The sequence below is a fragment of the Sarcophilus harrisii genome, chromosome 5, assembly GCF_902635505.1.
Source record: "Sarcophilus harrisii chromosome 5, mSarHar1.11, whole genome shotgun sequence".
NCBI lineage: Eukaryota > Metazoa > Chordata > Mammalia > Dasyuromorphia > Dasyuridae > Sarcophilus > Sarcophilus harrisii.
In genome coordinates, this window is record NC_045430.1 from 103,902,667 (window position 1) to 103,926,818 (window position 24,152).

Consider the following 24,152-nt stretch of genomic DNA (forward strand, 5'->3'; position numbering starts at 1 on the left):
AATCAACATTATATTGTTGTTACTGTGAACAATGATCCCCTGATTCTGCTTACTTCACTTTGCATCATTTTATATGTCTTTCCAGATTTTTTTTTTTAAAACCACCCTGCTCATTACTTCTTATAGCACAATAAATATACCACAACTTTTTCAGCCATTCCCCTGTTGATGGGCATCCTCCCCATTTCCAATTCTTTGCCACTACAAAAAGCCATTATGAATATTTTTGTACATATGAGTTCTCTTCCTTTTTTCCTTCAATCATTTTGGGATATAGGCCTAGTAGTGTGGTATTGTGGGATTAAAGGGTATGCACATTTTTATTGTCCTATAGCCATAATTCCAAATTGTCCCCCAGGATAGTTGGACCAGTTCATACTTCCACCAATAATTCATTAGTGTGCTTATTTTCCTATCTATCCTTAAAAAACATATCCTTTTCCTTTTCTATCATGTTAGCCCATCTTATAGGTATGAGTTGGTACCTCAGAGTTGTTTTAATTCACATTTCTTTAGTCCATAGTGATTTAGAGCATTTTAAACTGCCACTTCATATCCTCTGGCCATTTATCAATTAGAAAATACCTTGTGTTTATAAATTTGGCTCAGTTTCCTATTTATTTGAATGTTGGGGCTTTTAACAGAAAAAACTTGCTGCAAATGTCCCTTTCTCCCCACTTTGCTGCTTTCTTTCTGATTTTAGTGGCTTTAATTTATTTACTTTCATATAATCAAAATTACCCCTTTTACTTCTCTTGATCTTTGTTATCTAATTTGCTCATAAACTTTCCGCTTAACCATAGATCTGCCTGGTTCATTTTCCCATGCCTCCCTAATTTACTTATGCTGTCACTCTTTACTTCCAAATCAGGCACTTATTTTGATCTTATTTTTGGTATGAGGTGATAGAGCCTTAATAATAAATAATATAATAAACTAATAATAAATAAATAATAAACTAATAATAATAATAAATAAATAAAATAATAATAAAACTAATAATAAATAAAATAAACTGCCTCAATTTCCTATCTGTACAAGAGTCTAATAATTGTTGTTCGGCCCTGTCAGACTCTTGATGGGGTTTTCTCGGTAGACGTTGGAGTGTTTGAAATTTCCTTCTCCAGCTCATTGAACATAGGAGGAAACTGAGGCAAAGAGGGAGAAGTGACTTGCTGGGATCACCCAGTCCAGTCCCGGCGCGCTGTGCACTATGGCGCCATCTAGCGGGCCCGGGGTTGTTACAGAGGATTAAATGAACCTGTTTTACAAACCTTGGCGCTACATAAATGTTGACTATTATAATTATGTCCTAAGAAACGAGTCTGGGTTAGTCCTCGGACAGAGGACTCCTGCTTTCTCTGTTCCTTTTAGAGATCCTTCACTCTAGCCCATTCTCTAGGAGACTTTCAACTCACTTAAAAACAAACAGCTTGGGAGACAAGAAAGACCCACACCACGAAACTTTCCCACGGGAGCGGTGCCCTGAGGGCAAACCAAGGATGATGGGCGGCCCCGGGGAAAAGGGTGGCGAGAAGGAACGAGAAACTACACTTCCCAGGATTCCGTGCGGGCATGGGATGGGAAGTGGGAGGAGGAACGACAGAGACCGAGAAGAACTACATTTCCCAGGATCCCACGCAGCAGTTGTAGCCTCCGAGCGCAAGCTCAACATGGCGGCGACCACTGAGCACGATTCTGCGGCCGGCTCCTCGGAACCGAAGGAGGCTGAAGTTCAGGAAACTAAAACATTTAAAGATCTGGTAAGGGCGGGAGCGGGCCGCTTTTATTTATCCTTTTTTCCTTTTCTTTTTTGTTAACTCCTGGGTCAGACTGAGAGTCTACGCGACCAGGTTGGAAAGATTAGGCAAACAGACCATAATAATAATGACTTATTAAGCGACTGCCGTGTGCCGGTACTACGTATTAAGCGCCTTCTGTGTGCTACGCCATCGGCCTGGGGAGTCAGTTTCTAAACACTTATTAAGCACTTACTGTATACCAGGCCCTGGGGAAGCGCAGGGGATACGAGCCCCTCGTTTCCCTTCTCGGCCCGTCTGGCTTCCTGGGGCTCAAAGCCTGGGGAGATGTGCCTTTCCGAGCTCACTTGCGGCTGGGTGAGACGGGCCTTTCTGAAGGGATCTACCCTTGTAAGGGCTTGCACGCGCGTCTCCCTGTTCCCCCCTCCCCACGGTTTAGTGTCTATGTATTTCTGTATGTCTGCGTGTGCTTTTGTGTAGATGAGATAAGCGGTAGAATTATCCCATGAAATGAATTGCAGGGTTCTGTGAGAATTTTCCCAGATGTCTGAGATGAATTACAGAATGATCCTAGATGAATTGATTCTCACACAAACATATCTCTGCGCTACATATAAGAGCGTTATGGTTGTTCAGATATGTTACAGTCGTGTTCAACTGTGAACCCATGGCGGGTTTTCTTGGCAGAGATGCTGGAATGGTTTGCCATTCCCTTCTCCAGCTTGAAGATGAAGAACCTGAGGCGGATTGGGTGAAATGACTTGCCCAGGGTCATGCAGCTAGCAAAGTGCCTGAGGGTAGATTTGAACTCCGGGCACTGTATCCAATGTGCCCAATTTGCGGCTTGATACAATGTATCCTATATATGTAGATATCCCTTATATATGATACATGTTGGAAAACTCCACCATTTAGTCTATGTTTATATATAGATTCTAATATAAGAATATATGTAGAATAAATCCAAAGTTTTTCATATGTCATGTATGCGTGTGTGCCCAACTTGCAGCTTGATACAATGTATCCTTTATATGTAGATATCCCTTAGATATGATACATGTTGGAAAACTCCACAATTTAATCTGTGTTTATATATAGATTCTAATATAAGAATATATATAGAATAAATCCGAAGTTTTTCATATGTCATATATGTGTATGTGTACATACATGCATTTCTATATACCTATATATATATATATATAGTCGTGTTAAGATACATATTGGATAAATTTACAGTTTGTTCCATTTGTGTGCTATGTATATATAGGATAATTGTGCATTTATCCTATGTACATGTTTGTGTGTGTGTGAGGTGCATACACATCCTACATTTGTGTGTGTATATACATGTATAATGGGCTGAGGCTTGAGTTGATGCACTGAGGTCCCAAGCACCTGAAGCTAAATAGTAATTGGGCTATACTCTATTAATATACATGCTTGGATAAAGAATGGTCCCTGCCCACTCTCTGTGCAAGTCCTGATGTGTTGTATAGGAAATTACGGTTTTGGTGAGTGGAGGCAGAGAGAGACAGGAAGAGAAGCTGGGGGAGATTGGGCCTGGGTTCTATACTCCGAGCTGCTGGTCTTGTGGCTTCTGGTCTAGCTAGCTTCTTGACTCAACTATACACATTGCTATCGTCGATTCTCTTCCACCTCCGATCTTTCTTCACTGAGAATAAAGACTGACGATTTTCCCCTAACCTGAATTCCTGACTCGTGCTGATTTTAAAATACGCGATCTTCACACTAATTACTAGGGATATTAAAAAAGGCAAATAGTCCCTGCTCTCAAGAGTCTCACAGTCTGATGGGGAAAACAACATGCAAAGAAGTATATGCAAACATGTATGTGAAGACCGCGTATTTTAAAATCAGCTGGAGTCAGAAATTCAGGTTAGGGGAAAATCGTCAGTCTTTATTCTCAGTGAAGAAAGATCAGAGGTGGAAGAGAATCGACGATAGCAATGTGTGCAGCTGAGTCAAGAAGCTAGCTCTACCAGCAGCCACACAACCAGCAGCTCTGAGTATAGAACCCAGCCCCAATCTCCCCCACTTCTCTTCCTCTCTCTCTCTCTCTGCCTCCACCCACCAAAATCATCATCAAAATCACATCAGGACTTGCACAGAGAGTGGGCAGGGACCATTCTTTATCCAATCATGTATATTAATAGAGTATAGCCCAATTACTATCTAGCCTCTCGTACTTGGGACCTCAGTGCATCAGCTCAAACCTCAGCCCATTACAATTAGCACATAGTAGGTGCTTAGTAAATGCTTGTTGAGTGAGTGAAGTGATATTTAAAAGTATAGGAAGGAAAAGAGTTTTGGAGATTACAGCTAAGGCTTATTTTCTCTGAACTCAAAGGGTGTAACAGAGGTATTGTGCGATGCCTGTGACCAGTTGGGATGGAAGACTCCAACCAAAATCCAGATCGAAGCTATTCCCATGGCGCTAGAAGGTAAGTCAAAATGAAACAGTATATAGTAAATGACAGAAAATAGCACAGCAAGGGAGGAGCCTAGATTAGATTTTTTTCCCCTTTCTTAATAGCAGGAATTTTTAATGTATGTAAACTTACTAAAAAATATTTGGATAACTATTTCAAGATAATTGGTTTTCTTAGTAATCTTAGATATTTTGGTTTATGCATTTACAAGCATTATTCAGAGGTCTAAGAGGTCCTTAGACTTCATCAAACTGTCAAAGTGTTCCATGATGCAAAACCCAATTCTGAACCCTTTTTCAAAGTCCATTCCAGTTAGACCCAACAACAGGAAGAAGCAAGGTGGAGAGTCCTTTAAGGTCCAGAAAGCAGATAATGTGCATTAAAGATATGCTTTGTATTTAATACACAGAACAGTAAACCAAGGGTAGGATGATGCAAAAAAACAACAATTAAGAATCTCTAATGTGCCTTAGGTTGGAAATGACAATCTCATCTTTAAAAAGCTTACTATGTTCTGTTTGGTGGTATGATGGAGAGATAGCATTTGCAAAAGCAAGAACTGAACAAAATAGAAATATTTGACGAGAAACATTTTTACATGGCAGTAAATCGTGGGAGAAGCGAGGTTGAAAAATTCCTACTGTGTTCTGTGACTATTCCTTGTCTTCTGTGCTTGGTCTCCTGATGCTGGAAGCTTGCAGCTCCTGTGGTAGGAACAACAGGGAGACCTTATTGGCCTCCAGGATACTTTGTGAATCCCAGGGAATTCCCGCTTTATCTGTTGTCTGTGATCATAAATGACATGCATGATTCATATAAAATGTTGCTATTATAATCATAAATATAAGGAGTTGAGTAACAATATAGAGTTTTTTCTTGTTGGTTGGGTTGGAAGGAAAAAAAAAGTACACTCACCCAGATTTGAGATTAAGAAAATTTGTTTCTATCTAGTTAATTACAATTAGTTTAGTGTTATCCACTATTCATCCAAGTACCCTGCTAGTAGCTTTGGTTGGAGAGACTGAGACATTAAGTAACATGAAATAATACCATTCAAGCAATGTTTATCAGTTGCTTACCTCTAGGCAGTGCACTCTCCCAGGTGCTATGGAAGATGTCAATAAGAATCAGACAGGTCCTTGTTCTGAAATAGTTTTCAATCTAGCAGGAAGGGTAAACACACACACATACACTCTATCTATCTCTGTATATCTACACACATATATGTACATATACATGTTCACTTATTCAGAAGTTCTTAAGCTCTTGCTGTATATAGAGCATGCTAGGTGACTGGTGATATGCACAATTTAGAAGAGACATTATCCCTCTTATAGGCTAGATAGAGGAAGAGGTACAAACAATTACAATAGATGTTTCATGATGAATATATTAGGTAATTGCAAAAGAAAATACTAAGTGACGTCTGGGGGAGATGATCATTACTGATAAGGAGGATCAAGGAAAGTTTCATGGAAAAGGTGATGACTAACAATTAACAAATTCCCATTCTACAAAAAATGATCTCAAAGTATATCGGAAATTCAACCACTAAATTACTCTGAAACTGGTTTATTATCACACTATGAACTTTCCCTATAATTTATCAGGTATAACATTGATCCATAAAAGCTAAAGAACATATCACTAGGATGGTACCATCCCCCAAACTCACAATCCCCAAGTTGCATGGAAAGCTTTCAAAATATAAAAATTTAGCAGAATTTGGGTAAGAGAATGAAATATATATCATCCTTGTTTCTCTATCTGCTAATGGTTTTGAAGAGAGGATGATTTCGGTAAGCCCACAGGCAGATAGGTAGATGAGGTAGATAAAAAAATAGATGTGTGGAATTCTTAGTCATGGTGGAAGAGGAATGACATTTCTGGTGTAGGGAACAGCATTGGGCAAAAGCTAAGAGGTGAGAAAGTATTCCTGCTGTTATGGTAATGGAAAGTCAGCTGATTTCCACAGAGAGTGAGAAAAGAACTGACAAAGTACCAGATTGTAGAGGACTTTGAATAGCATCAAAAGAAATTTGAATTTTATGTAGTAGTCAGGAGGGAACCACTGAACATTTTTGTGCAGAGGAATGACATTTTCAATTCAATTCAGCAAACATTTATTAAACCCCTACTACGTGCCAGGCACTTGTGCAAAGTATTGGAATTCAAATAAGAAAAAGACAGTCTCAGCCCTCAAAGTGCTTACAGTTTAATGGTGGGAAGGGGCAACAATACACAAAAGGAGGCAGGGAAGACTACATTTATAAATCAGTACAAAGATAAATTCAGGGTGAGCCAGAAGTTGCTGAAGTTTTGATGTAGGTTTAAACTCTAATGGCTTAACATTGAACTAAGATTTTTGGAACCTATTGTACAGAGAAAATGGAAGATAACCTCAGAGGGGAAGGCCTTTTAGAGGAGATGGTACTTACTTGGGTTCAGCTTTAAAGGAGGCCGACAATTCTAAACTTTGGAACAGAGGAGGAAGAGGATTAGACTATAAATATAAAAAGGGACCAGATTCTAAAGGGCTTTATATACAGCTCTTAAGTATAAATTTGATTTTAGAGACTAAAAAGGAGCCGTTGAGATTTATTGAGTGTGGTGAGGAAGGACAACATGGTCAGGCTTTTCATTTAGAAAAATTACTATGACATAATAGAGGATGGCTTGGGATGGAGAGATAGTTGGGGACTATAATTAGGAGGCTATTGTAGTAGTTCAGGGCAAGAGGTGGTGGCTATGTGAGTAGGGAGAAGAGAATATCTGCAAGAAATATTGTAGAGAAAGAAATATGGCAGTTGATTGATATGATTGGTTAACTGGTGTACCCTCAACAGTAATATCAATAGCCATTGTTCTGGTCAGAAATCCTGAGGGTCAAATTGGCAAACTTGGCCATCTTTTGCCTCACTTCTTTACCTCGCCTTAAATCATGGGTGTTGTCTCAAACAAACTCGAAACCTAGGAAACACCTTAGTTTAAAAAGGTTATGGTTTTCAACTACATCTGGGCTTAGCTCCATTTGTCCTGATTATGTCTTGCCACTGGGTTCAGATGACCCTGGAAAAGAGTGAGATTGATGACTTTGCTCAGTTCTGCTTCAAATCTAAATTCTAAATGTAGTTCACTTGGAAGTCAAGACATCCTTCTCCTGATGTATTGATCCTCTTCAAGAATGAAGGGCAAACAACAAAGAAAAATAGTCAGTAAAACATTAAGCACCTACTATGTGCCAGTTATTGTGCTAAGCTTTGGGGGTACAATTAAGAAGATTGGTACTGACTTTGCCTTTTAAGAGCTTGCAGTTTAAAGGCAAAGTCAGTACCAAAGGAAGCTGCAGAAAAGGGGTAGGGGTACCAAAGGACTGGAGCAGGGTGTTGGCAGAGTTGTAACCAAGAAAAGGTGGGGAGGTTTGGACAGAAAGATAATGGGTAGGCAAGTGTGAAATGCCCAATAAGTGTTTGGTGGGATGAGAAGAGCAGAGGAAGAGACCAGGGCTGGATATTTAGATCTGGTAGTTGTCATCTTCGAGGTGATGATTATACCCAGGAGAGCTTAAGAGACCTCACTAATGGTCTTGGGGTACACACACAGAGAGCATGATATTTGTGAGGGTCCAGCAAAGGGTTGTGAGGAGAGAGAAGAGAGTATTGAGGTGCAGGTGCTACAGAGGGGCCCAGGAAGATGATGAGCACTGAGAAAAGACCATTTGTTCTAGCATTTGAGAGATCATCAGGGCTTCCAGCCTAGGTGGTGTCTCAGAAGGAGGCCCAGAAAAACTACTCGAGGAAATTCCAGAAAAACCTTGAAATCCAACCATAAATTCAGTGAGAAATGACAGTGACTTCTTCCCAGAATTGCCAAAGGAGTGAGCCACGAGTGGGAGTGGAAAGAGGGCCTTCCAGAAAAGCCAGCAGCAGAACAGGGCCTGAAAGGCAATGGACTAAAGGGCTGAATGAGACATACAGCTTTTGGAGGTGGCCAGTGTGGGGATTTTATTTCTCCTGCTATGTGAATTCAATATACAGGTTTTGTGTAGTATTTCTTTGTATTGGGAAGGAAAAGGGGATAAAGAGGGAAAAGTAGAAGGGAGACAAAAGAAATGTTTAAACAAACTGTCCCCTGTTACTATTACTACTACTACTACTACTACTATTACGACTACTACTACTATTATTACTATTACTATTACTGCTACTGCTATTGCTACTGCTCTACTACTACAAATACACCATCATCACTACCATTACCAATATTGCTGCTGCTGCTACATCATCTCTGGCATTTATTTCCTTCTCTTTAATTACACAATCTATTTTAGGCTTTCATGACCTCGTGTTTGGATTATTGTAATAATCTCCTAATTAGAGACTCTTTCTGTTTCTAGCTTCTTCCTTCTCCAGTCTAGCTTCCAAGTTAATGTTTGTAAAGTAGACATATTTCTGTCACTGTCTCTTGCTCCAAAACTCTTTTCCTTATCACCTCTAGATTAATGTTCAAACTTTTCAACCTGTCATCCATAAAGTGCTATGTCTGATTTTTTTCTCTCTTCTCTACTTCATGCCCCAGATTCTAGCCAAATTGGCTTCACTAGTTGGTTTCTGAAGCTGAAATCTCCTGTTTGAGGATCTTTGCATAAGTGACTCTTCGTGCCTGTGATGTTTCCCTTCTTTCATTGCCTCCATGAAGCCTTTCCTATTTTGCGATCTCCTCTCCCCAAGCAGCTTTCTTTCTGCTTAGGTTACCCTTATAGGCTAATTTAAAAAATTAATTTAAACAATTAAAGATTGCTTATTTATTTTACTTGTCAGTAGATACTTTCTAAGTATTCATTGAGGTGAATTGAATTAAATTTCTTGTTCTCACTCTCCTTTATTGTTAATCTTCTGCTTACAAACAGTGAGTTCCTATTATATACTGATTATAGAGTCCTTAAATTGTCCTTCAAGACTGTCTGCATTGTGGCTTCAAGTTGCTTTCCCAATATCATTTCTCACTACTCATGTCCAGATGTATTAGATCACTGGACTACTCATTATTTTTTATTCTCATCTTGTTGTCTCTTAAATACTCCAGACTTGAATAGGTTCTCCTTTTCCCTTTTCTACTTGTTGAATTACTTCCTCTTAGAGTTCATGTCAGATGGCAACTCCAGGAATCCTGTCATTTTTCTCTTCCCAATCTTTCTTCCATGTCTGTTCAACTCTCTTTGCCCTCATCACATTTTATTGTAGTTATTTGTGTCTGTGTTCTTTTGTGCTCCTAGAAAGCCGAATCTATGTCTTATTTCAATTTTATATCCATAGTGTTTTGCATGATTTTAACTGAATTGACCAGAGTTTACCTGAAATACTGTGTTCAGTTTGAACTGTCATATGTGAAGAGGCTTACTGTGGCTTACTGTCTAACTAGAGGACTCCTAAAGAATGTAACTAGAATGTGAAGAATCTGGAGATCATGTGACATGCAGGACAGTTGAAAAACTTGGGCTATTTATCCTTGAAAAGAGAAAACTAGCTGGGACATTATAATTTTTAAAAGATTTAATGGCTATCATGTGAAGGAGAAATTGGGATTTTTATAACACCAGAACAATTATAATTTTTTTTTTTTAAACAAAGTTGTGCTAAAAACCAGATTGGATTTGACTGGTTGCCAATAGTTTGCTAATCTCTGCTCTAGAGCATTGGTACAGCTGGTTTGTGGAAGTTTTAGGAGGGCAGATTTGGTTTTTATAGGTAAGAACTTCTAATAATTAAAATTGACTAAAATTTATTAGGCAGTGGGATCTTAGTCAATATAAGTATCCAAACAAAAACTAGGTGACCATCTGCCAGAGATATAGAGAAGATTCTCACATCTATTGGGAGATTATGCTAGTTTAGTTAAAAATAATGCTAAATAGAAACTCAAATAGAAATAGGACCTTTAAAACGGTATATCCCAGGGGCAGCTAGGTGGCACAGTGGATAGAGTACCAGTCCTGAAGTCAGGAGGACTTGAGTTCAAATCTGGCCCCAGACACTTAACAGTTCCTAGCTGTATGACTCTGGGTAAGTCATTTAACCCTAATTGTCTCAGTAAAAAAAAACCAAACTCCCCCCAAACAAGCAAAAAAACCCCTATACATCCCTGCAGGCTGCATATTGACTTAGAAAACCACATACTAACATTATTCATGTTCTATTACATTTTTATTTATCTTGCTAAATATTTTTCATTTATATTTTAATGTGATTTGGGTTGTACTTGGGGCTGTTGTGCATATTTGACACCTCTGTTAGTTTATCTTCAAGTGAAGTTCTATGATATAATAATTCAGGTAACATTTATGAGAGCTACTTCTAGGGAAGAAAAAGATAAATAAGAGACCTGGGTAATCTACATTGTGAATATTACCTTATTTTGATAAATCATTCCTTAGCATGTTATCTGACAAACTTTCTATAGCAGCGCTAAAATTATTTTATCTACCAATTAAAATTTAAATTGTTGTCTTCTTTTCTTGTAGGTCGTGACATCATAGGTCTGGCAGAAACAGGCTCTGGAAAAACAGGGGCCTTTGCTTTACCCATTCTGAATGCTTTGTTAGAGACACCACAACGTTTTTTTGCTCTGGTTCTCACCCCAACTCGGGAATTGGCCTTTCAGATCTCAGAGCAGTTTGAAGCTTTGGGATCTTCTATTGGAGTTGAATGTGGTGAGTGAACAAAGAAGAAATGTAGTAGTAAGGGTGACAGGACAGACTAAAAGGGTATGAAAAGGGATAGTAGGAGGATATATTAACTTAGTATTAAGCTATTTAGCATAATTTACTTTAGTATTAGATTAATATTAAGTAATATTATATTATTTTTGTGTTAATTAGTATTCATTTAGTATTAGGGATAGCCTTAAATAGCTAATCGATAATTTATAATTGTTTTATTTAAACCCAGGAGAAAATATCAGGGAATCAATTGTGAGCAGTTTCACATTAGCTTTGGAGCTTCTTCTTGAACCCACTTCATATTCTTTTCTTTTTTAGCCGTAATTGTGGGTGGAATTGATAGTATGTCTCAGTCTTTGGCCTTGGCAAAAAAACCACATGTGATAATAGGTAAGCTGATCTTTCTATTTGTAAGACACTATTTTTGCTGAAATCGTGTGGTGATGATGGTGAAGGGGAGAGTTTATTTTTTTCTTGGGATGTTGAGGAATATCAAGACTATTGTTTTCTTTGTCCCCGGGAATGCTTTTGTGAGGTACAATTAATTCTCTTTTGATTTTCTTGAATATAATTATCTTTTTCTTCAAACCTTTCTTGGTAGCAACACCTGGTCGACTGATTGACCACTTGGAAAATACAAAAGGTTTCAACTTGCGAGCCCTTAAGTACTTGGTTATGGATGAAGCAGACCGAATATTGAATATGGACTTTGAGACAGAGGTGAGATTACTTATACTTTGTCTCTCCTTCTGAAGAGTCAGGCACCTAGGAGAAAGGCCCTGAAGTTTATATATAACATGTATATATATAATTAAACACCTCTTGTGTCTAGGATTATATACGAGGTTCTATGTTCCCAGTCCATCCAATTTTGGATCTTTGTTATCTATTTTATTTCTTCTCTCTCTCTCTCTCTCTCTTTTTTTTTTTTTATCTAATTTCTCTTAGACTTGAGCTTCATGATAGTTTAGCGTGCGCTAACATTTGTGTCTGTTTATATTAATAAATATGTTGACCATATTTTCTTTTATATTTTGTTGAAGTAAATCTTCTTAGGCAGTCTGGAGAATCTATTCTTTTAACCAGTTATTATATCTTAAAGTACTTGGTTATCATTAATTATCTCCCTGTTGATGATGAAGATGGGGATGAGTTTGATGATGACTTATTTATTTATACCTACTATTTATTATTTATTAAATTACCTACTATGTCAGACACTGTGTTGGGCATTGGAGATACAAAAGTGAAACAATCCTTATTTTCAGAGAGCTTACATTCTAATGTGTATGGCAACAAGTAAGTCTGTATATTTACATAGAGTAACTATAAAGGGAATAAGCACAGAATCGCCCAAAAGTCTTTGTGCAATTTAAAGCTTTAATAAACTTTTAGGTCATCTTGTATAAGGCAGTTAGGAAGGGTAAAATAAAAAAAAAGTCTAGAGACAATGTCTCTTCAATTGTTCAGGTGATCAAATATGTGCCGACTGAGTTCTTTCCTTGTGAGTGACTGTCACTCAGTCAACAAGCATTTGTTAAGTACCTATTCTGTGTCAGGTACTGTAGTGGACACCAGAGAGACAATATCAAAATACTTACTATTCTTTATTCTCAAAGAGCTTTCATTCTATTAGGTGAGACACTACATACAGATGTAATTATATGTGGAATTAATTAAAAAGAAATACAAGGCATATTGAATTCAGTATAATTAGAGATAGATGGATGGCACTAGCAGTGGGTAGGATTAGAAAAGACTTCATGTAGAAGATGGTATTTGAATTGCATCTTGATGGAAATTAAAGTTATTCTTTGAGAGAGAAAGAAGGAAGGTTGGCATTCCAGACCTAGTGGTTGCCTCAAGAAAAGCCCAGCAGTCATGAGGTGGAGAGCTATGTGTGAGTGATATAGTTTGACTAGATTATGAAATGTAGGGTTGGGGAGAGAGTAGTGCATAGAGATATGTAGGCCCAGCTTGTGAAGGGTTTTAAAAAGCTAACCTAAAGTATTTCCCTATGATCCTAGAGACAATAGAAAGCCACTGGAGTTTATTGAGTAGGGAAGTGACATATTCAGTCTATACTTTAGCAAAATCCTGTTTTCAGCAGCATTGGAGAATATGAAGCAGGAGACCAGTTAGAAGGCCAGTGGAAATGATGTAGGGGAGGGGTATTGAGGATTTGAACTGAGGTTGTTGCTCTCTGCCTGGTGAGAAAGGATCAAATGTGAGCGACATTGTAAAATCAGATATGGTAAAATCTGACAGCTGATTGGAGATAGTCATCGTGGAAGAATAAGAAGTTGAGGTTAAAGCTGGAGTTATGAATACTATTAGGTATATTATCTGCATTTTACAAATGAGAAAGCTAAAGCAAACAATGACAGTGTCTTGCTGGGAGCTCAGTGGAGAGAGCTCTGGACCTAAAGTCAAGAAGACCTGAGGTTCAAATCCAGCCTCAAGCACTTTCTAGGTAGGCAGAGGACTTAATCTCTGATTGCTTGACAGGACAATCCAATGGAGAAGAAAAGGGCAAATTGCTCTTTGCCAAGAGAACCCCATGGATGGTGGTCCTGAAGAGTCAGACAGGCTCATAGATGAATAACACAATGGTCAATCAGCTAGCAAATGTCAGAGGCAGGTTTTGAATCCAAGTATTCCTGATAGGAACTTCTTTCTCCAAGTCTTAACCTCTCTAATTGTCATTGAACAGATGTGTATGTATTGTTTTTGTTTTTTCTCATAGATAAACTTTATCATTTTATTTTCTCTGATGACATGGAAGTCATGGGTTTGTACTATGTCATCAGACACCAAATATGGTATCAGTCATGCACTCCATCTCTTTTCATTCCACAACCACTTGGTCCCAGCACTTGTGAGAAAACAATTAAGAATTGCTGTGCTGAAGGGAGTAACCCAGGGCAAACCAAGAGCAAATTCACATTATTCTTTAATTTGTACTGTAGGTTGACAAGATTCTGAAACTAATTCCGCGAGATCGTAAAACATTTCTTTTCTCTGCTACCATGACTAAGAAGGTGAGTCTTGTATCATTTATTTATCCATGAATTGACTTGTAAAGTAACCTTGAGGCTAATTTTGATTTTATTCATTCAGGTACAAAAACTTCAGCGAGCAGCTCTGAAGAATCCTGTGAAATGTGCTGTATCTTCCAAATACCAGACTGTTGAGAAACTACAACAATATTACCTCTTTATTCCCTCCAAATTTAAGGTCTCTATTTCAGTCTTCTATTTATACACACACACACACACACACACACACACACACACACACACACACACACATATTTTAGCTCAGATAAATTGTTAATTTTGACAGTTTGTGCTCAGTTGTAAGTATTGTAGTACAAGCAAGTCTATATTTCAAAATAATTTGTATTTAGCTTTGGAATGCATTGTACTTATATTTTTGTTGTGGCAATGGTAAATGTTTGAGAAATAGCAACATTTAAGACAATAAAAAGTCTCAGTTCAAGAAGGAAATAGAAACTGATCAGCCACTCATCCTTATACTGACTTTACTCCCCACTTAGTGCTGGTTAAACATAACATCACTTAATACAAATTTTGAGATACTAGTCTTAGTAAGGTTAGCTTCTCTCTTTAAGCTTATTGAAACTTCTGTAAAGAAAAAGGAATAATTTGCATATTTTGATTTAAAAGGCCTTTCCTAGTACCTAAATATGATTACTGGGAAGGAAATCTCAAACTGTGTCCTCTCTATTGCTAGATTATATCTATGAAACAAATTATTCCTAGTGTCATTGAAGAAATGGAGAGGAAAGCCAGATACCTTGCTTTCCATTTCCAGTCGTGATTGAGAACTCGGGTATAAATAAGAACCAACTATATGCTTTTGTCTATTTCAGATATAGGAATAAGATTTAGAGGTAGCAGGAAACTTAGAGGTTTTCTTGTCCAACAGTTCAAATATATTAATCATCAATTTTGTTTCCTGGTCCTTACCACTTGCCTCATTTTGTGTGATCTCTAGGACAGTTACCTGGTTTATATTCTGAATGAGTTAGCAGGAAATTCCTTCATGGTATTCTGTAGCACCTGTAACAACACTCAGAGGACAGCCTTGCTACTCCGAAATCTTGGATTCACTGCCATCCCTCTCCATGGACAGATGAGTCAGGTGAGGATTCTTTGATTCTATTAGGTAAAACTGATGCCTTGGTTAGCAATATAAGCTTGATTAGAGAGTTTACATGCTACCTTAATTGTTTTTTAAAATATATTTTATTATATGCCATCTTTTTTGAATAGGCTATGAAGTTTTGCCACTGAGAAATAAATATTTGTTGTTTTTTCACATGGGTTTGAGGGAACTCAAATTAGTGAGTTCTGTGAAGAACTTTTACCCCTCTATAGGGAATACTTTGAGGACCAGATAGGAGTTTATTCTGTTCTTAGTAGAGACAGCGATCAGTCGGCCATTGGGCATTGTTGCTAAGTTAACCCTCAATTTTGTTTTTTTTCCTTAATGCAGCAAGCGTACTACTTGTGTATTGGATACTGGAGATACAAAGATGAAAAATGACATAATCCCTCTCTTATATATATTTAGGGGAAAAGATATACCATATATACATATAATATGGATAAATAGACTCTTGAAAGGGCAAAGTAGGAATTCAAAGCCCTACTTGAAAGCAAATATGAAAATTTGAGGACAAAAGAGATTTTTCATTTCAGTGGATTGGGGAAAGAGAGCCCTATAGGAGATTGCACCGGATTTTGGATGTGAATGTCATTAAAGAAGTGCGATCTTCCCATGAATCAGAAATACTTGGATTTAGCTGGGGTGTAGAGGAGGGGAGTAGGAAGATGGTATAGTTTCCTTCATGAGTAAATGCTTACTAAATTGAATTGATGTGAGGTGGCAGCACATTATAGTCTAGTTTGGCTTGAACATAGAGTATATGAAAAGGTGTCTGTGGCATGGATACAGCTAGCTGGCAGCTAGTCTTGTGTTGGGAAGCCCCTGAGCTTAAATCTAGCCTCAAACACTATTTGTGGGATGCTGGGTAAATCATTTAACTTTCTTTGGCTCAGTTTCCTCATCTGTAAAAACTAGCTGGTGAAGAACCTGTCAAACCATTCTAGTATCTTTGCTAAGAAAATCCCAAATGAGATTATGGAATTGGACACTGAACAATATCAATGTGACATCAAGCTGGAAAAGCAAATTGATGCCCAGTATGGAATGTCTGCTTAAGAAGTTTGTCTTTTATCCTCTTTGTAGTAGGAAGTTCATTGAAGTTTTTGAGAGTGGAATGGAGAGAAGTCAAAACAAATTAAATAGAAAGAATTGTTAAAAGACCATCTCATCTAACTCAGTTTCAATTGATCAATGATGGACAGGAGCAGTTATACCCAAAGAAAAAACACTGGGAAATGAATGTACTGTTTGCATTTTTGTTTTTCTTCCCCGGTTATTTTTACCTTCTGAATCCAATTCTTCTTGTGCAACAAGAGAACTGTTCGGTTCTGCACACATATATAGTATCTAGGATATACTGTAACCTCTTTAACATGTATAGTTCTGCTTGCCATGTGAGGGAGGGGGTGGAGAGAGGGAGGGGAAAAGTCGGAACAGAAGTGAGTGCAAGGGATAATGTTGTAAAAAATTACCTAATTATGAAAAAAAAAAAAAAGACCATCTCAGCAATCCAGAGTAGAGATAACAAAGATCTAAAATATAGTGATGACAATCTAAAATGAAGGAAAGGGACATGAGAGAAACTGTGGAGATAGAATTCAATAGAATTTATTAACTAATTGAAGGTAGGGCAAGGGAGAGGGAAATTCAAAGATCACTTAAAATATATGAATTGAAGATTTCTAAGCTGGGATGAAGTAGACCTATCAAGCACTGCTAAGGAAATATTTTCCTGGAAGCTTGCAAATGTAATCAGAAGGGCTTGAAAAGGTTGGTAACATAAAATGTAATTACAGTATAGGAAGAAGAGACCCAGATTTTCATAAGACAAAATCTAAGAAAAGATGCAATAACAAAAACTTTTAACCTCATGTTTATACATGAATGTATAAATCATGGGTAACATGAAGGAAGAATCAGAAATTTGAATTCATGTACAAATTTAATCATATAGCTATCATTAAGAGTAGATAAGATGAGACCCATGAACAGAATATTGCTTTGGAAGAGTGTACCTTATTCAGAAGAAATACAGTAGGTTAGAAAAAATGAAGGGAGAGTGGTTAATATTATGTAATTATTAATCATACAATACCAATCTCCCCTCATTTTAACAACCAGAAGTCCCCCAAGTTGAAGAGCTGTTTTGGGAGGTGTTGGGCTCCCATTGATTTGTATTGTAGAGAGAATTGTTTCTCAAGTATGGGTTGGACTAAGTAGCCATTGAGTTTTTTTCCAAACTCCAACATTCTATGATTGATGTGATTTTGAGTCTGGGTGACTGAAAATATCGTGATGTCAATGCAGAAAGTGTCCTGTGTATTAGAAATTTTTGGTCGCTAAGAGTTTTTCCTTCAATAAAAGTAGGACAGTTGGAAAGAGGTTTTTTGAAAGAAAATAATTTTATTCAGATTTTGTAGACATGATTTTCTTTAACATCTACCATTTTCTAACCCTAGTTTTAAACTGCATGGTATTTGAATCAGGACCTGACAAATTTTAGTATACCAAGTTGATTTCTATTTGCTTTTTGTGTTCTGTTCTTCTGTTTACCGATCCCAGTATTTCAGTCTTTCTTGTAGTCATTCACATAATCTCATGTCTTTCTTTTATTCTCCTAGAATAAACGCCTGGGATCTCTTAATAAATTCAAGGCAAAAGCAAGATCCATTCTGCTAGCTACTGATGTTGCAAGTCGCGGTCTGGACATTCCCCATGTGGATGTTGTAGTCAACTTTGATATCCCTACCCATTCCAAAGTAAGTTCTTTTGAATTGCTCCCTCAGATTAAATAACATGCTTTTAAATGGAAATATTTTCTGATTTCACCTGTTAGTGAATGTATAAAATTAGGAAAGGAACAGTTGTAGAACAAGAAAAAAACCAAGTCCGTATGTATTTATTAAACTATGTGCTAAAAAAAATGGTAATCCAGGTCTTGATTGGAGAATGCTTACTGTGGGGGTACAAGCAAGAGTTAGCAAAGGTTTCACACATCTTCAATCAACTAGTATTTCTCTAGAGGAGCAAATAGAATATTGGGCTGTGGTTTGGGATTTTCATTTTCTCATAGCTTTAGACATAATTGATAGATTGTCATCATGCAAAAAAAAAGGGAAAATGGGATCCTAGTTCATTACCCTTGTAAGGGCTTTATGAGGAACAAAAAAGACAAAGCAGATGCCAGAAGTGGAAATACAATCTCAAACCAGTTTGCCCTTTTGTAATAGGAACTCTTTTTCTCTCTAATAATATAATATAATAATATAATATAATATAATCTTTGGGTTTATACTCTTCTAGTAGGGTTTTTCTTAGATCTGGCTTCATGTCACATTTATTGCCCCTGTGCTGGTGTAATTTTTGTTTTTGATGAAAATTCTTTTTTTTTTTTTTAAGGATTACATCCATCGAGTGGGTCGGACAGCTCGAGCTGGGCGTTCTGGCAAGTCAATCACCTTTGTCACACAGTAAGCGATCCTACTTTCCCTCAGCCTCTAGAACCAAAGAACCTTTACTTTTTCCTTCTACTTTGAAATGGTTGAAATATCCGCTTCATTTCTTAGTCTTCTTTGAGAAGCAGAGAATCTTACATGTACATATGTTTTTTTAGGTGGGTAGTAAGTTTGTTATTTCCAGGAAAGAAGGTAAATATTCTCATGGGCATTGCCAAAGGTTTTTATTTGGCCTGTACTTATAACTGAGGAACAGATAACATATATATATATATATATGAGAGAGAGAGAGAAATAGATAGATATAGATATAGACTTTGGGTTGAATTATTTTGAGTCTAAGATGTTCCAAAGTCATACCAGTTTCCCTTTTTTGCAGATATGATGTGGAACTCTACCAGCGTATAGAACACCTAATTGGAAAGAAGCTTCCTGCCTTCCCAACTCAGGAAGAAGAAGTCATGCTGCTGACAGAGCGTGTGGCAGAAGCCCAGAGATTTGCCCGCATGGTATGGAACTTTGTATCTTCTTCTTTTCCAATTTCACTGTTTATTAGACCAGGTCTTGCCCTTTAGTGGAGGAGTTTTAGACAAAGAATCATTCTTGGATTCTTGGAGGTGTTACCCAAGGATTTTTGCCTTGGACGGATGGAAAATAGAGGTTTTTATTTTTTATTTTTTATTTTCCACTAGCCAGGGAAGGTTTTGAGGTCATTAAAATGCAAGTTTAAAACCATTTTTTCTGCCTTACTTTTTTTTTTTTTTTTTTTTTTTTTGTAGGAGATGAGAGAGCAAGGAGAGAAAAGGAAACGTCCGCGAGATGATAAAGATGACAATGATGATACGGAAAATGCTATGGGTGTAAGGAACAAGGTCACTGGAGGGAAAATGAAGAAAAGAAAGGGCCAGCGGCCACATTCATAAAGACTTGTTTTGATACATTTTTGGTAAAAGAGGACTTATTCGAAAAAGGAACCCCACCAACAGTACTCTTCAGACTGAAAATTTTTAAGCTGAACCAATTCTTTGGTTAACTGCACATGTGCTAATTGTCTCTGTTTGCTAATACTTTTATTATAGAATATTTTTTTCTCAAAATAGCTGATTCCTGTTTATTATCGTACCACTCACAACCTTAAGCTCCTGCTCTTGTGGAGTACATGTATTTCCTCCCTTTCCTTCACCTTCTCCCTGCTTTCCCTGATAATTTCCATTAGGCCTATTCTCTCTATATAATGCCAGTCATGCATCATCAGTGGGAAGGAAATCTCTGTCTAAATGTCCCATTGTAATTTCATGCTGAATATGTTAAAATTGGAACTCTTTATTTTCTTCCAAATTCATCCTTCTAAACTTAACAATTTCTGTTGAAGGTCCCATGGTCTTTGCTTTCAACTACATTCATAATCTTGTCATTTATCTTCATTCTTAATAATAAGTTGTCAAGTCGTGGTTATATATTCTTTTAATATACTACATATATATTATATATATCCTATATAGCCAATTAATAGCCATTTTCTCTAGACAATTTTTTTGACAAAAGCTAAGCCGATGAAATGCAACTTTTCATCTTGAAAAAGATGATTTTTAAGGATATATGTGTTTGCTTCTCTGATTATAATAAAAAAAGTTAGAAAATTTCCTCACCTTTAGAAGGAAGAAAGTAAACCAAACCTTTAATCTGTCTTAATAATGGTAATGCAAGAATAAATATAAATATTTTTAGATTAAATTTTTTTAAGCTGAGTGCCTCAAAGATAGGTGCTTTTAGGGTTAAACAGGGCAATCTCATTGATATCCTGTTGAGGAAATTACAGATGTGTGAAAAATCCCTTAGTTGCATTTACAACTAATTAAAAATGTTAATCATGGCTTATTGAAAATGAACAAAGCATCAAGGGGATGGACTTGGGGAAAGTGTGGAAAGAAAGAAAGAGGGAAGCAGAGAGAGACAGACAGACGTGTGTGTTCATCCTGAATTTAGGAGGGATTAAGTCAAGTCAGCATTTTGCAGAAAAGGGCAATGTTTCAGGCTAGAACTTCTGGAGAATGTGTCTTCTATTCATGTATCTAGAGATGATGACTCTTAAGAATGAATGTTTCCTAGGCCAGAAGATAAGATAATCTTGAAGTGGAAACTGTAGGTCATATGTAAATAGCCATTTGTCCCATGATAAGGTAGGGCTGCTTTGGGAAGTATATCTAATTCTCTCTTGAGCATTGACTTTTATCTTTAATTTATCTTTTCCATTCTCTCTTTTCTGCTGCCTACAATCATGCTAAAATCTTCCCCATCCTTTAGAATAGAACCCTTCAGTTGGTCCTGTCATCACATTAAACTGGCACATGTACTATTTATAGCGAAACAGTTAGAAATAATCAGCTCTTTTTGTTGTGTCAACACTCACCACATATAGTCAGGGTTTCAGTCCTATTATGCAGTTGAAAACTAGAGTCTCAGAGATTACCAGTGAATACCAAATGGCTTAACTGCAAAATCCAGTGGCTTTCTTTCTGTTCTCATTCTAGTGACTCTTGACATTGTTGGTTCATTCCTTTCTTTTTTATTTTCTCTTTTTCTTGACTCTTTTTTTTGTTGTTGTTCTCTTGCCTATCTGAATGCTGCTTCTCATTCTCTTTTGCTGTATCATACTTAGCTTATTCTTTGGTCTTCTAAGGCTGTGCTGAACTCTCTCCTCTCAGCTATATTCTTGGTGATACAGCTATATAATCTATAGTTTGAAAGCTATAGTGGCTTTGGCTCTCAAGGATTTAAGAGATAGAATCTAGGAGATGTAATGAATAAATCACTGGACTTGAAGTCTGGAAAATCTGAGTTCAAATGTAATCTCAAAACATTTATCTACTAGTTGTGAGATCCTGGGTAAGTCACTTAATTATTATTTGTGATTAGTCTTTGAAATTAATTTTTGATGCCTCTTTTATCTTAAATTTTCTTTTGAGTTCATGTTTGAGACAAAATCCTGGAAATCTGATAGTTTTTTTAAACTATTTAACATTTTTTTTTAAAATTCATTTTTAACAGTTTAATATTGTACTTAGTTTTGCTGGATATAAGATTTTCAGCTGCAATTCTAGTTCTTTTGATTCTTGATATATAATATTCCAGGACCCTGTAGTCTTTTATTGTAGCTGCTGCTAAGTCTTGTGCAATTCTTATTGTAGGTCTAGGAAATTTGAATTTTTGTTGTTGTTGTTGCTTGTAAAATTTTATTGGATATGGAAGTTTTGAAATTTATCAATGATATTGCTGTTTTCCTTGTTGCAGGGATGGAGAATCTTTTTTCTGCCAAAGGCCATTTGGATATTTATAACATCAATTGAGGGCTATACAAAATTATCAACTTTTAGAACTCAAGCATAGGAGGTTCTTTTACCTTGCTTTCAGTTCTTCATCCCTGCTGTTGATTATACAATGATTTTGTGGGCCTTAATTGTGGGCCAGAGGTTTTGCACTACTGCATTATAGGATCTTTGAGATGATAGTGAAATTTTTTTCTATTTGTACTTTCCCTCATTGTTCTATCACATCAGGATACATTTCTTTCCTTATTGTATTATTATGCCATGATTTGGTTTTTGGTTGTATCTTTCAGGTAGTCCAATTATTCTTATGTTTTCTTTTCTTGATCTGTCTTCCAGATCTGTTATTTATCTTATAAGTTGTTTAGCATTCTCTTCAATTTTTTTATTATACTTAGTTTTATTATTTCTTGATCTCTTGCAACTTCACTAGTTTCCCCTTGCCCAATTCTGGTTTTCAAAGAATTATATTCTGCTTTAAGACTCTGGATCTCCTTTTCTAGTTAGTTAGACTTTCTTTTCATAATCTTGTTTTTCCTCAATATCTCTCATATTTGATTTTTTCAAAGTCTTTTTTTTTTTTTTTTTGTTCTTCTAAAAATTCTTTTGGGCCTGTAGTCATTTAACAGTACTCTTTGGAGGGGACAGGTTTTTTTTTTTTTTTTTTTTTTTTTTTTTTAACTTTGATATCCTCCTCTGAAGATAAATTCTGGTTTTTTCACTTCCCATAGCAACTTTCTGTGGTTAGGTTTGTTTTCTTTTGTCTGTTCAGTTTTAAAAAAATAAGAACTAGTGCTGGGGTGAGAGGGTGCCTCTGGCTTCACTTCAGCTCTCTCCTGACCTGGAACCCCAAACCAAGAACTCTACCCTTCTTTAAGTGCCTGCTTCCAGCAGCATCTCTGCCCCATGGCTTCTGCACTCATCAAGTGCGCTGCCTCCTTCTCGTCAGCTTGATCTGATATTCTTTATTAGGAGAGGTTTTCTCAGAGTTCAGTGACTCAGAACCCCAACTCCCCAGGCTATCTGAGAGATGAAAGTTCCTTTTGTTCAGGCCGAGGCTACCTCTCAGAACCCAGCTAGTCCCAAGGCTCCCACCTGGTTTCAGAGGAGCTAACCTAGGACTCCTTTTCTGCCCCAAGTCTTATTTGTTTTTCACAGGTATATGTTAGCCCTGAAGTGAATTTCTGGGGGAAATCTGGAGAGCTTGGGATTTTCTGACCTCCTCTTCTATATCCCCAAAAGTCTCCCCCAGTTTCTTAACAGTAAAATGAGGGTAGTAACAGCACTTAACCTCATAAAATTATTGTGAAGATTTGATGAGATATTTGTATAATGTCTAACACCCAGTAAGCCCTATATAAATATTTATTCACTCCCCTTCTCTGAGATTCCCAGATCTGCACTCTAGAATGCCAGTACGTCATCAATGGGAATTCTGGAAATCTCTACCTAGGCGTCGGATTGTCATTTCACACTGGATATGTTGAAATTGGACCTCATTTTCTCTCAAACCCATCCTTCCAAACCTAATTTCTGTTGAGAGGATCATATTTTCTTTAACTAGATTCTTAATCTTCACATTTGTTTTCACTGTCAATGATCTAATCAGTTATCAAGTCTTGGATGTACACAGGGTTCTTAATTTGGAGTCGACAGGTTTGACTGGGGAAAAAAAAGTTCATCTTTATTTTTACTAACTTCTAAATGAAATTTAGCATTTTCTTTGATAATGAATGTAGCCAGCAAACATTCATTATTTCAAGAGGGGCTCCATAGATTTCATCAAACTGCCAAAAGAATGTGTGATACAGAAAAGATGAAGTTCCGTTTGATAATATGTTTTCTCTTCTCCAGACCCTCATTGCTTCTTGCCTGACCTGTTATGACAAACTCCTGTTTCCAGTCTTCCCCTTTTATAATTTGTCCTCCATAGAGCCACTACATTAACATTCCTAAGACACAGGCCTGACCATTTCATTCCTCTGTTTAAAAAAAACCCAAAAAACAAAACTTCATTGTCTCCCTCCTATGATCTATAGATTGGATTATAAAATCATTTTTTTATTAAATTCAGAAATTTAAATTTAAAATTTTTAAATCATCTGGATTTAAAAAATGTATACTTAGTCACCTACAGAATTCCTCAACAAAGAACAAAAGGAGATTAGATGTAAAATTGAACTTGTTATATATAGTTTGTTTCTATTAAATATGTTAAATTTTAATAAGAGAAGAGAAATATTCTC

The 24,152-nt window shown here is 36.8% G+C and overlaps 1 protein-coding gene across 1 annotated transcript; it reads left to right on the top strand.

The window, feature by feature from the left end:
- The first annotated feature begins 1,555 nt into the window (after positions 1 to 1,555).
- Positions 1,556 to 19,910, top strand: DDX47 (DEAD-box helicase 47). Its single transcript, XM_003771268.3, has 12 exons — positions 1,556 to 1,763; positions 4,132 to 4,225; positions 10,734 to 10,922; positions 11,250 to 11,321; positions 11,533 to 11,651; positions 13,901 to 13,972; positions 14,052 to 14,168; positions 14,952 to 15,098; positions 17,747 to 17,884; positions 18,525 to 18,595; positions 18,960 to 19,089; positions 19,360 to 19,910. The coding sequence occupies exons 1-12, from the start codon at positions 1,581 to 1,583 to the stop codon at positions 19,501 to 19,503; spliced, it is 1,476 nt and encodes a 491-aa protein (XP_003771316.2). The 5' UTR covers positions 1,556 to 1,580; the 3' UTR covers positions 19,504 to 19,910.
- Positions 19,911 to 24,152: the final 4,242 nt, after the last annotated feature.

Excerpts from the sequence above, each read along its gene's own strand:
- DDX47 (XM_003771268.3), top strand. The coding sequence starts at position 1,581 with ATGGGAAGTGGGAGGAGGAACGACAGAGACCGAGAAGAACTACATTTC. Across the intron at positions 1,764-4,131 it reads CTAAAACATTTAAAGATCTG|GGTGTAACAGAGGTATTGTG; the intron begins GTAAGGGCGGGA and ends CTGAACTCAAAG. Across the intron at positions 17,885-18,524 it reads ATATCCCTACCCATTCCAAA|GATTACATCCATCGAGTGGG; the intron begins GTAAGTTCTTTT and ends TTTTTTTTTAAG.